Source organism: Triticum aestivum, chromosome 5D (genome assembly GCF_018294505.1).
Source record: "Triticum aestivum cultivar Chinese Spring chromosome 5D, IWGSC CS RefSeq v2.1, whole genome shotgun sequence".
Classification (NCBI taxonomy): domain Eukaryota; kingdom Viridiplantae; phylum Streptophyta; class Magnoliopsida; order Poales; family Poaceae; genus Triticum; species Triticum aestivum.
Window position 1 is genome coordinate 9,221,692 of NC_057808.1, and position 13,266 is coordinate 9,234,957.

General features: G+C 40.7%; 1 protein-coding gene and 1 non-coding gene across 2 annotated transcripts; one reads left to right on the top strand and one right to left on the bottom strand.

Annotated features, from left to right (window-relative positions):
• Positions 1 to 3,843: 3,843 nt before the first annotated feature.
• On the bottom strand, positions 3,844 to 3,916 carry TRNAA-UGC (transfer RNA alanine (anticodon UGC)). Its single transcript has one exon. It is a non-coding gene; the product is annotated as a tRNA-Ala (tRNA).
• Positions 3,917 to 4,272: 356 nt separating this feature from the next.
• On the top strand, positions 4,273 to 10,000 carry LOC123119096 (ankyrin repeat and SOCS box protein 5). The gene is made up of 12 exons (XM_044538771.1): positions 4,273 to 4,554; positions 4,685 to 4,756; positions 4,906 to 5,085; positions 5,236 to 5,370; positions 6,882 to 7,021; positions 7,159 to 7,248; positions 7,404 to 7,520; positions 8,140 to 8,292; positions 8,457 to 8,558; positions 9,045 to 9,215; positions 9,356 to 9,435; positions 9,630 to 10,000. The coding sequence occupies exons 1-12, from the start codon at positions 4,500 to 4,502 to the stop codon at positions 9,655 to 9,657; spliced, it is 1,323 nt and encodes a 440-aa protein (XP_044394706.1). The 5' UTR covers positions 4,273 to 4,499; the 3' UTR covers positions 9,658 to 10,000.
• The last annotated feature ends 3,266 nt before the right edge of the window (positions 10,001 to 13,266 follow it).

Genomic DNA, 13,266 nt, shown 5'->3' on the forward strand with positions numbered 1-13,266 from the left:
TGACTCTCGCGAAAGAAAGAAAAAACAGAAAACGCGTTTATTTTGTTTCCGAAAGGCACGGCCGTGAGTCTCGCTAAAGCACAACCGTACCTCTCGCGAAAAAAACGTGACTTTTCACGAAAGAAAAAAAAAAGTAAACGCGTTTTTTTGCGGGAAAAAAATGTTTTCAAAAAAAAAATTGGTCGAAACGCTAAGGAAGACCGGGGAAAAACCAAAACGTCGAAAAAAACCAGGAAAAAAACCGTTTAAAAAGCCGAAAACGCGTGCGGAAAAATAAAATAAAAAAACAAAATCTGGAGGGAGCGTCCAAAGCGCGACACGTGGCGAATGGCTGAGAGCGCGCCAAGTGGCGCTGATCGTTGCGAGGCTCTCGAAGCAGTGCTCGTTAACTAGTTGCTCCCCCATAACGGGAGTAATACATTGGATAGATAAATGATTTTAATTGCAGGCCCATAATGGACCAACGGGCCGATTGCAGCGGTAAAGAGAAGAGTCCGATTTCAGAAATTAATTATGGCCCAAATCATGAAAATCGCCAACGCGCAAAAAGATTAACCTTGATTGGCCCAGAAGCTCAGTTTACAGTTTTTTAAAATGTCATGAACAAAACAAATATACATTTTCTTATAAAACAAGAAAAACATAATTTTATAATTGCCATGATCTGAAATATGAAAATTGTCATGCTACTTTATAAAACAACCATTTCTCTAATTTATAATAAAACTTTCATCCTATTATTAATAATAAAAGCCAACCAGCAATAATGAAAAATGATGTGCTCCCAGTAATAAAAATTGTCACCCCGTTAATAATAAAACTGACATCCTCTTAATAATAAAAGTGGTATGCTATTAATAATAAAATGGCCATCCACTTAATAATAAAAATGCCATTCTCTTAATAATAAAAATATCATGTTATTAATTATTAACATGGCATAATTTTAATAATAAAACTGCCATGTGAGAAAAAAAAACAAAATTTCCATGAATGAGTGATAAAAATTTCCAAATCTTGTCATGGGAGCACTACAAAAGACCTAAAAATTACCATGTGTTGGAAGACAAAAAATGTCATGGTTTAAACAAAAAGAAACTGCACACGCAGTTTAGAAAAAAGTTCTTTAAAAATAGGGATATATGTTCTTTCAAAAATGAAAAAAAAATAGTATTTTTGGAATTTTTTTAATGAAAAATGAATTTAACTTCAAATACATAAAGCTATTTAAGCATATGTGTTCCCAAAACTGCTTCAGTCCAAGTGACAAGCATGCCGCTCTTGTGCAGGACGTCGTGAGTTTGAGACCCCCACAACGCTCATATTTTCTTGAAGAGAAAAAAGTATACGACGTCTTCCAGGACGCTGTCTATAGCGAACGATTCAGAAAAGCTGAAGTTGTACAAGCCTTGCACCGTGATTCGCACTAGAGAATCTAACGGCAACCAACACGTTTGCTCGGAAAACGTCCCTAGTGATGCAAATAGAGCAGCTTCAACGATTTATTCGATAGTATGGCTGCCGGTGGATTTATTTTCAATATCTCGTATGTGCCCGTGCGTGCCCATGGGAACCAAATTGTTTTCTGTAACACATTAAAAGGATCATGGATGGACAAATATTGATACAAATACAAGAAGCAAAAGAGATTATGTTTTGTTTATGAAGCATAGGACTTCTAATGACTTTGTCATAAGAGATATTGAAGGCCAAAGAACAGAATAGTGAAATATACTTATCTAAAAAAAGACATGATGTCAAGATAAAGTATCTTGCTGAAGCGCAACCGTCTCGCAAAAGCATGTATGTGCCTTTTTCCTTTTCATGAAGTACAAGTTGTGATTCTTGCGAAAAAAACACTGCTCCCCCCCCCCCCCCCCCCCACCCCTTAAAAAAATCCCTACAAAAAACTAGGGGAAAAGCAAATAGACACCGACAACGCATGCAGAAAAAAAAATCCAATGATCCGTCCAACCTGTGACACGTTACAGTGGCTAGACGCATCACTTGACGTGATCCCTTACGCTGGGCTGATGGAGGATGATTCAGATGGGCAATTTCTATTTAGCGCTACAGGCGCCGGTTTCTTCATTTTTCGCAAACCGGCACCTGCAGCAGTTTCTCGCGTGTCTAGATGGGCCGGCCCGTATTTATTTTTCCTGCTAACTTCAAAAAAAAAAGGTGCAGCGATGGGCAGTTCGAACTCGCGACTTCAAGAATCGAATAGATCAGAACCAACCACTCACCCACCTTCAGACTCATGGCTACTATCCTCTTTCTGGCTTTCTATTCTAGCTCGAGTTCGCTATGAATCAGGATTATATTTTCTTTTCTTTTTCCTTTATATCTCTTTCTTATTTGTATTTCGATTTTCCCTTCTTTTTCGGTTTCTTTTCTTTTTCTTTTTCTTTTTCCAAAATGCACAGTTTAAAATTCAACCAACTTTTTCTTCGACCCGATGAACTATTTTTTATTATTTGATTCTTTTTTTAAAATTTAGTGAACTATTTTCATATTCTACGGACTTTTTCAAATTCTATGAACATTTTCACATTTGGTGAACTTTTTTACAATTCTGATGAACTTTTTTTTAAATTGATGATTTTTTTTTCAAATTTGATGAACGCTTTTTCAATTTAATAAAATTTTAAAATCGATGAACTTTTTTTTAGAATCGACAAATTTTTTTCAAATTTGATGATTTTTTTTTTCAAATCTGCTGAACATTTTTTCAAATCTGCTGAACTTTTTTCATATTTGATGAACTTTTTAAAAATCGGTAAACTTTATTTCAAAATCAGTGAACATTTTTCAAATTTGATGAACCTTTTTTATATTCGATGAACTTTTTGCAGAATCGATGAACTTTTTTCAAATCAGATGAACTTGAAAAAGATGGATGATCTTTTTCTAAATTTGGTGAACTATTTTGAAATCGATGAACTTTTCTTTCAAATTCGATGAACTTTTTTTTAATTCGCTGAACTTTTTTTAAACATCAATGAACTGTTTTTTAAAATTCGTAAACATGCTTCAAAATTTGATGAACTCTTTTTCATAAAAAAAATCAACTTTTCCAAATTGTTTTTGAATAATTCGCAAATCTAAAAAATAGCACGGGTACATTGGTTCGTAAAGATTTCGCGTTCATTGTAGTCACTGGCTCTTACCGGCTGTAGTTGTTAGCAAAACAGTTCTTCTATTGTAGCGGCAAGGCATGAGTTCAAGTCCCTGTACCACACTTTTTCGCAAGACCTTTTTTCTTCTACTGCGTGTGGTGGGCCGGCCAATGAGGTGCGGCGTGTGGGCACCAGCTACCTGTTCGAGCGCTTAAAAGGCGACGAACAGCAGGGAAAACCCTATTGTCGCACCTGGCCCGGCCTGTTAAGCGTTAGATCTATACCGCTTTTGGGAAAATGTTTCTAGCCGGTTTTTTCGGTTTTGGGAACCTCCTAGAAGGTTCCTGAACCGGTTTTTCTTTTTATATTTCTTTTATGTTTTTATTTTTATTTTTCTTTCCTTTTTCTTTTTCCCTCTTTTCTTTTTTATGTCTTTTTTCTTTCTTCTTGCTCTTTTATTTTTTAGTTTATTTTCTATTTCAAGAAATGCTTTCAGAATTTTTTTTAAAAAGTGAAATTTTCAGATTTTGTTCGTTTTTTAGAAAATGTTTCTGTTTCCAAATTTTTGTTTAGAAATTTCATAAATTTTAGAATTTGAAAAATTGTTCGCTTATTTGAAAAAAAAAGATATACACTAACACTGATCTTATGCGAAATAGGCTGACAGATCCACTTATGAAGGCCCAAGAGATTAACAGAAACAGATAAAATCAAAATCAAAAAATGGAGATGCGGGGGATCGAACCCCGTGCCTCCCGCATGCAAAGCGGGCGCTCTACCATTTGAGCTACATCCCCGTCACTGGCAATGTCCACTGGCGAGTGTTAATCACCTGTGAGCAACCCCTTAACCCTAACCTCAGTGAAAATGCTAATCAGAGGAACTAGCAGCGGCCGCAGCAGGGTGGTTATCTGTGGCCAACGAACGGACGGATTCCAAACGAATTCAAACGGAGCACCGAGCACAGCACGCGACGAGAAGAGAAGGGAGTCCAAGCGCATTCTGCGTGTGGCCTTTCGGTCAAGAGCAGGAGCCCAGGCGACGGGAAGGGAAAGAAAGCAGGGCGAGCGGCACGGTGATGGATGGATCATGGATGGGGCTGCCGTGTCAGACCGAGACCGGGGTGAGGGGCGAGGGGGCCGCGTGTCGGCCTCCCATTGCGTCTCCCACCTGCAGCTGCAGCTGCAGGCGCACTACCCACTCCCCTTCCCGCCCCTATTTCTCACTCCCGTCTCTCCCTTCCATTTCGCTGCGCTTCCCCAACCTTCCCCTTCACTCCCACCAGAGCAGAGCACACCGCGAGAGACAGAGCAGACAAACCCTAGCCCGCCGCCGCCGCCGCCGGAGTTGGGAGAGGAGAGGGGGAGCGCGCGCGCGGCCATGGACCTCCTCGAGATCCCGCTGCCCAACATGTTCGAGCAGCTCCTCGGCAAAGGTACTACGCCGCCGCCCCAAACCTCCTTCTCTCTCATCTCCATCCTCCGCCGCCCGCCTACTCCCTCCGTCGTCGCATCGCATCATCACTCATGGTTTTTTCCCCGTTCCTTCCTTCTCTGTTTATGCAGATGAGGACACGTGGCCGCCGGAGGCGCGCTTCCTCGTCGCCGCGCACTACGGCAACGTCCGCCGCCTCAAGGGTAACCAACCTCCTCCCTCCTCTCAGCTCGCCGCAAGCGGCCATCGGGACAAAAAAAGCCGCCTTTTTTTCTTTCTTTCTTTTTTGGTCTTGTTCTTCCTCCGGCGCCGCCGGCCAAGTGCTGATCTGTTCTGCGTTCGAGTTCGGCAGAGATCGCCAGGAAGCTGGACCGCAAGGGGAAGGCGGGGGAGGAGGCCACGGTGGCCGCCACCACCTACCGCGGCATGAACGCGCTCCACGCCGCCGTCGGGGGCCAGGGCAAGCTCGCCGCCTGCCGCTACCTCGTCGAGACCGTCAGGATGGACGTCAACATGTGGGACTCCTCCCCAAGTAAGTACTAAATCCACTTCCTTCTTCGCATCCCCAAGATCGATCGACGCGACGCAGCATCACATCACTTGGTCAATCAACTGTACTAGTAGTATGTGCCTAATCGTAATCGACCGTGTGCGTGCTGCTGCCTGGGATGGGATGGGACAGGCAAGAAGACGCCCCTGGAGCACGCCGTGGACGGCAACAACCTGCCCGCCCTCAGGTACCTCCTCGACCATGGCGCCGACCTCACCCAGGAAGAGGACGACGGCGACACTGTTCTTCATCACGCTGCAAGGAGAGGTACCACCACAAACGCTTCCTTGCTAGTACCTTCAACACTTGCTGCTTTATTTCTAGCCATACGCATTTCTGTTCTGGGTTTCCCCCATAATTACCTTCCAATTATGAGGTCTACAAGTGAGTATGTGTCCTTCCAATTTTACCTTTCCTTCTGTGGGTCTGGTGTCACTGACTCACTGTCATGGTATTGTCACACTGCTATTTTTATCCTAGCAACTGAACCTGTTCTGTTCATCCAGAAATACTGTAGCCATTACCAAGTGGTCAGCTTGGTAAGCCATCAACAACAACAAAAAATTGCAATCAAAGAAGTACTGTAGCCATTGAAGCTTGTTCATCCAGGAATTTTACATTACATACATTGTGCTATATATAGTGGCCGTTCAAACTTGTTAAACAACCTTCTGTTGTTGTTCCTGTAATTTCTGATTAATTTGTAGCATTGTTGGTTTTGCTCTTTTTGTCTTAAAACTTGATGGGCCAAACATCCTTTGTTTGTATGTTATCATCACTGTGATCTTCAGTTTTTCATACACTGTGATCTTCAGGGAGGTGTGGTCTTCAGTTTTCCATTTCGTACAGATCAAACCAACGCTTCTACACGTTTATTAGTTGCTTGCTTCTACACGTTTTGTGGGTCCTTGTCACTGTCATGACATCAATTGTTACCTCGTCGTGTTTTTATTGTAGCCGCTGAAACTTATTCATCTAGAAACGTTGTTCCTAGCTACGATTTCTCAAGTGTAGCATTGTTGGTTTGCTCTGTCTGCTCTCATTCTGATGCACAGAGCCGTATATTTATTAAAGTTTATTCAGATGCTCTGTCTGCATCAAAGTATATTACTGTGATCTATCTGCTCATAACTTGGTTGCCAGGGACGCCTTGTTCGTCTATTATGATCGTGGCCGTCAGTTTTCCATATACTGTTTTTTTTTTATCTTCAGGGAGTTGTGAAATTGTAAAGTTGCTGCTTTCTAGAGAAGCCAAGTAGCCAACTCAGAACAAACTTGTTACACTGTGCTATTTTTATCCTAGCCAAACTTGTTCATCCAGAAATTTTACATTACATTGTGCTATTATGGCCATTCAAACTTGTTCAACGACCTTCTGTTGTTGTTCCTATAATTTCTGGATTGTAGCATTGTTGGTTTGCTCTATCTGCTCAAAACTTAATTGGCCAAAGGTCCTTTGTTTGTACGTTACAACTGTGATCTTCAGTTCCCCATATACTGTGATCTTCAGGGAGGAGCGATCTTCAGTTTTCATTTGGTATAGGTCAAGTTATCAAACCATAGCCTGGTTTTAAAGACTTCACACGTGGCCATCAGCCTGTTTGTATTACTTGCTTCTATATATCTTGTGGGTCTTTAGTCACTGTCATGACATGAACTGTTACCTTGTCGTATTTTTATTCTAGCCACTGAAACTTATTCATCCAGAAATATTGCTGTCAATGAAACTTGTTATGACTGTGATCACCAGTTCTCCATATACTGATTGTTGTCTTCAGGGAGGTGTGAAATAGTAAAGTTGCTGCTTGCTAGAGGAGCCGACGTTAACGGCAGCTCACAACACGGGACACCACTCCATCTTGCTGCTGTTAAAGGGCATGAGAGCACTGTGGAGGCTCTGTTGGAACACCATGCAGATGTAATGTGCTTGTACCCTTTTTTTTCTATCTGCTGACCCAACTTATGTTGCATTTGCTTTACTTGAAAGTGGTGTTATCTCAAGGACCTGCCATTACTACGGCATGCAAATGTTTATGACAGTCTTGTTTTTTACAGGTCAACAAGGTTGTGCCTTCTAATCTAGTAACACCTCTAAAGGCCGCATTGTTAAGCGCTTCCACGCCTTGTGTGAAGTTATTGGTTCAGGTATGGAATTGTCTACTAATCTGCTTTTCCTTGCAAGATATGCTTATCTATGAGTAACTAGTGATGTTACGGTTGCTCATATCTGTTCTGATCTTCAATTTATATGGAGATACTATATGTTTATCTACTGATCTTCCGCGTGTACATGCTGGTAGGCTGGAGCTAATGTGAATGATGTCAATAATTCCTTGGCAAGAGCTGCAAGCGAAGGCTTGACTGAATGTGTGAAGTGCTTGCTGGAGGCTGGTGCAGACCCAAATCGTCCTGATGAGGTGACCTTGTCCCTTGTTTTCCACACAACATCGTTTTAAGCTGATTGGCTTTCTTGTTCTAGTACTTATAGTTTCTGCAAAAATATGGTGGTACAAGTCTACATGTAATGGGAACCAAAGGTGAAAGTGAAGTATAGTTTCGTACAAAAAAATGCTTGAGTTTTATAGCATTTGGGAGTCAATTGAATGGGCTGGTTTTGAATTAAGATACATTTGTTTGTCAGTCTCTGTGGTATTATGATTAGTTTGACTACTATCAGTTGCCTTTTAACACAAGCATGTTAATGTTTTACCTAAAAAAAGCCTGTTGATGTTTCCTTTTCCATTCGTCATCTACATATTTTCATTGTGTGGACAGATACACACAGAAAATTATAGGATACTTCCTTGGCCCATCTTAACTGTACCAAACTAATAGCTGGGATAGAAACAAGAAGTGCAAGCTGCATTCTAGACTACTAACTTTGTTAGGCATCTTTAACGCTTGTATTATAACATCATTTTTGTGTCGTCCAATTGGCGAGCATAGTGATTCTTAGATTACCAAGGAACTATTCCCTTGTCTTTCTTTTCTTAATCTTCAGTATTGCTTAATAAGCTTTCTTCTTTTGCTTGACAGTGTGGTAGATTCCCGATAGAGTTAGCTGCTGTGTATGGTACAAGGGAAGACGTTGAGCTTCTATTTCCTGTCACCTCCCCAATCTCAACTGTGGCAGACTGGAGCATTGATGGGATAATTAATCATGCCAAACTGGAGAGGTTGCAGCTGCAGGTATGCCACCGTGGCGAAAATAAGTGCCATTCCCCAATGAAAAAAAAACATTTGTATGTATATTATTGTCCTTTGAATGCATTAAATCCTCAGTCAGTTGCTATATAATTGGCGCACACATCGGAATTTCAAATGTATGACTAAAGTTGTTTGAATTTGCTCAGGATGAGGATGTTCTTAACACAAGGAAGTCTGACCTGAAACGAAAAGGGGATGAAGCATTTGAAAAGCAGGATTACACAAGTGCATCAGAGTTCTACACACAGGTACAGTTTTCTGTTGGTCTACATTTTTTAAAGTTAATCTGTAGAAGTTTCAAGTGTGAAATGTTCTACATGCAGATACCTTTAATAAAGTTAATCTGTTAAATGGCTAGTATCAGCATCATCATCTCCTTGGATGTAGCTTACTGTCTGAAGTATAAACCACAAAACCAGCAAATAACCTGTTTTACAGGAGAATTACTGCAGAAGTTGCAATGACAAACAAATGACATGAAGTATTAACTCTTGCATAGGCCTTGGAGAAGTGCGGGCATAGAACACATGCCTCTGTTGAGTAGATATTATCTTCCTGAGTTATTTTGATGATTCAGTAGGATGTTGCGGTCGGGTCCGTATTAATCTGCGATGATGTGTCTGCCCTTTATTTTCTATCCATTTGCAATTTTATTTTATCTCTTGGAAGGATTTGCTATTATAACTTCAGTCGGTATATATGTTGACACATGCATGCTGCTTGGTTGGGCGCAGGCACTGAAAGTTGATCCTTCTGATGGCAAGATGCTCGCGAGCAGGAGCCGCTGCTGGCTTCAGCTTGGCGATGGACAAAAGGCTTTGGAGGATGCAACCAGATGCAAGAGGAGGTGCCCGGAGTGGGCGGAGGCGCGCCTTCGCCGAGGACAGGCTCTGATGCTGCTAAAGGTGCATTTTCCCTTGTGGAAACCACAACATTTTTGCAATTTTTCTTGTTTGTTTGTTTGAGAGTAGAATTTTGTGCATTCTGGTACTACTGCTTTCTTCTGGTCTGCCGTCGATCTGAGCTCTGTGTCCATTCCTTCCAGGACTATGAGAAAGCTTGCGAGGAGCTGTCGGGCGGCGTGGAGCTGGACCCCGAGAACGATGAGATGGACAAATTGTTCTGGTAAGGAAGAGACCCCCACCATTTACTCACTCCTGTCGTCCAGGTGACAAGAATGTACAACATATATATGTGGTTTGTGCAACATGCATGTAGATCAGAAGCATGGTTGCCTTGTCAAATTGACTGACTGATTGTGCTAGCTGAGTGGTTGGTCATGTACTTATGTTTGATGATCTGATGGACTTGTTTTCCAGGGAGGCGATGGAACTGAAGAAGAAGTGATGCCTGCCTGCGCGTCGCGAAACCGAAGCCCTTCTCTTTTTTTTGGCGTTTTCGTAGATGGGATGATTAGAAACGCTCTCAGTCAGTAGTAGCAGCAGGTGGTGCCGGCATTTTGCTGCTACTTAAGTTTGGCACAATGGCACAATGTGTCATCTTGGTGACAGTCTTAAGACTCTAGAATTCAGAGCAAAGTAGTTAAGTAGATTATCTATCACTGGCAGCTTTTGGTAAGCTTGTGCTGAGCCCATGCCCATGCAACAACATTTCTACTCTCACTGCATCATCCGGTTTGTGAGAGGATGGTGGATGGTAATGGATCGAATTTGGTGGGATTTTCTGTTGAGATGTGTTTTGCGTGACACGGTTTTTTTGTGACCCAAAACAATTTGCTTGCCCCCATGCCTCTCCTTCATACTAGTCATCCGAGGGATTGCTTGCCGCTGCCCGCCCTATTTTTCTTCCCCATCTTTGGCGACGATGTTGTGCTTCCAATTGTTGTCGCCGCGAAATAATGTGTTCCCTTTGCACCCACCGTCTTCGAGGAGACAAGCACCCCTAACCATAACCTTATATCCTGTATCCACTCACCCTCGCATGTCGCATCCTTGTCTTTGGTGCGGCGGCATCACCGGGGTGCAACATGCCTCCATGGTGTTGCCGCTACCACGTTAAGGTTGGCTCCAGCTCGCCAGGTACGGATGATTGAAGTACTCCCTTCATCCGGATATATATAGGGCCTAATATGTATTTCGAGATATACTTTGACCATCAATAATATATGAGATGTATGTCACAAAAAGTATACCATAAAATTCATATCCGAAAGCGGTTTGTAAGTCATGTATTTGTTGTTTTGAGGTGGAATTTGTGAGTTAGCACTTCCAGAAAAGGGGAAAATAATAGGATTTTCATATCCAGAATTTATATTGTTTGAGGATGGCAAATTTCTTTAGCAAGCGCCAAGCATGGGAGCACAATAATATTTTCCAAAAAAAGAAAATGTTAAAAATTCTGACATTTACTGGGTAAGCATGGGAAATCAAAAAAATTTATGGCAAGTTATGTTGTCGTGAGGATGAAAATTTCATTTAGCGAGCACGACAATTCTCGGAGAAAACTGAACATGACGGACTTACCATACTTGCTAAAGAAAATTGTCATCCCCGCAATGACATAATTTGCCATAAAGACGTTTGTTTTGCCATGCTTAAAAATCTGAAGTTTGTTGGTTATAAAATCCCAAAAATATAGGACTTCAATAACTGGCTGGTGTTCCATGTGGGACGTCGCCAGCGCGAACTACGTTTGCCCCACAAGGGGTGAACGAGCAAACCATTGTCACTCCTTTCCTGTTTGCTCGAGGGGGTGGTGCGCGAACATAAGATGGCCCCAAAAAAAGGAAAGTGCATGGGGGATAACATGCTAGGCCAAGTTAAATGCTTTTTTTGTCTAAAAAAAAGGTTAACTGCTTTTTGCAAAAAAAAAGACATCAAACAAAAATAGAAAAATGTGATACAGAAAATTAAATGCATTAGCCATGAGAAAAATAATGCTTTTTTTTTGAGAAATCGAAAAAAAGGCAATAGGAAAAAGGCCACCACAATGTCACAAAATTCACGATACTACATACAGAAAGGAATTGCCATAGGATGTTAAAAAAATTGCCATGGTATATACAAAAAAAATGCCATGATGAAAAAAGAAAAGAAATACACAAGCAGGGAATTTGGCATGCTACTTTACCAAAAAACATGCGAAAATAAAATTTGTAAAATAGTGACAAAAACAAATTAAATAGCCATGCCCGTAAAAATAAAATCACCATGCTCTTATTAGTAAAATGACCATGATCCATATTTTCTTTGTCATAACAAAAAAAATTTACATACAGAAAAAATTGCCATGATCGAAAATAATGAAATTGCCATGCGAGTGGAAATAAAATTGTCGTGCTCTTATTAGTAAAATGGCCATGCTCTATATTTTCTCTGCCATTAGAAAAAAAATAACAATCACATACATAAAATTGCAATGCCAGCAAAGCTAAAATTGTGTTCTTATGAATAAAATGGGCATATTAAGATGTAAAACAGAAGCATGTACAAACGTTGCCATCTATTACTACAAATAAGTCATATGAAAACACAACAAAAAATAAATTTGCCATGACCCATGGCAAACACAAAAGCACACATATAGCAAAAAAATTGAATGACTCGTTGAATAAAAACCATATAAAAAGCCTATACAAAATAATAGGAAAAATAAGAAAAAGATTTTCTCTAATTCATGGCCAAAAAAAGTACGTAGCAGACTTCATTCCTGTTCCATTAGCTGGTCCTTCCAATTTATCGGTAGCAGACACTCCATCATTGGCGTATTTAGAAGGCTGCTGAGCATCAGCTGAATTGGGTGTAACTTGGGAAGATTCTTTATCATCGATTGTATTAGTCAGCATTAGTATGTCTTTCAACTTTGTAAAGTCGGTCCTTTCAAAAGTACTTCTGTTGAGAGCAAGTCTAATAAGTCCTGGTCAGCAAGCTATAAGAGTTGGTATGTCATTAAAATTCTACTTGGAGGAGTGAGAAGAGAGGATAGAGTGGAGCGGGCTCTTATTCTATAGTCTGGCTATAGCACATGGATCAAGAAAAAGTTGTATGCATGCAACTCTCTTCCAATCATATAAATTTCTCATGCAATATCAAATGTTTAGAGCAAACCTAAAAGTCAACCTATTATATGAGTATTTTTCATGAAGGCTTTAGGTGAGATGCCATCTCTCTATAGCCAGCAGCCACCTACATTAATTGTTAACTATGCTCTAACGATGCCGTGACATGATAGCCAATCTTTCGTTGTCATCATTGGAGGTTTCACGATAGAAGATAAGTACCCCTCTGTAAACTAATATAACTGACCTAGAATGTCTTATATTAGTTTGCAGAGGGACTATAATCAAGAAACAGTAGGTGTAAGAGTTTAAGAGAATAATCGAATTCTCGGGTTGCAAACGTATAATCGATGTTTTCTTGTCATAAGTCCTCGCTTGTGCAACAGCCTGTGAGAACGAAAATAGTATTGCACGAATTAAACAATAACTTGTGAGAACGTAGTAGTGTCATCACTATGTATTCCGAATATGTAAGAATGATATTTCCTTGTGCATAAAGCTCAAGAACAGTAAAATGTGCATTACTGTCAGGTACAAATTCAAAGAGGATCATCTGCAGTTCAAACCAAAGACATTATTAAACGGTTGAACCCTCGGTAAGTACAAATCCGCTGACTACAAAGGATATTCAAGAGCATAAGATTGAAAACATAAAAAGAAATGATACGTCCAACACCAGATGGTTCAACATATATTAAGATCGAAGATGAAGATGATACAAAAAGCCCATTAGGGTACTTTCTGCTACAAATTAGTCATCCACCACGCTTGACACTAGCATTAACAACCAAGCCTTGTTGAAACCACCAAACATGTGGCCTGACATATTCTGCGATCATATCCGGGCAGCCGTCTGCACTTCCCCATCAAACATCCAGCCTAAGGCCCATCTTAAATAAGGGCTCAATACATCTACATACCTAAAAAAAATACCAAAT

Bases quoted from the DNA above. Each gene is read 5' to 3' on its own strand.
- LOC123119096 (XM_044538771.1), top strand. From the start codon at position 4,500: ATGGACCTCCTCGAGATCCCGCTGCCCAACATGTTCGAGCAGCTCCTC. The intron at 4,555-4,684 runs GTACTACGCCGC...CTGTTTATGCAG, and splicing joins CGAGCAGCTCCTCGGCAAAG to ATGAGGACACGTGGCCGCCG. The intron at 8,559-9,044 runs GTACAGTTTTCT...GGTTGGGCGCAG, and splicing joins CATCAGAGTTCTACACACAG to GCACTGAAAGTTGATCCTTC.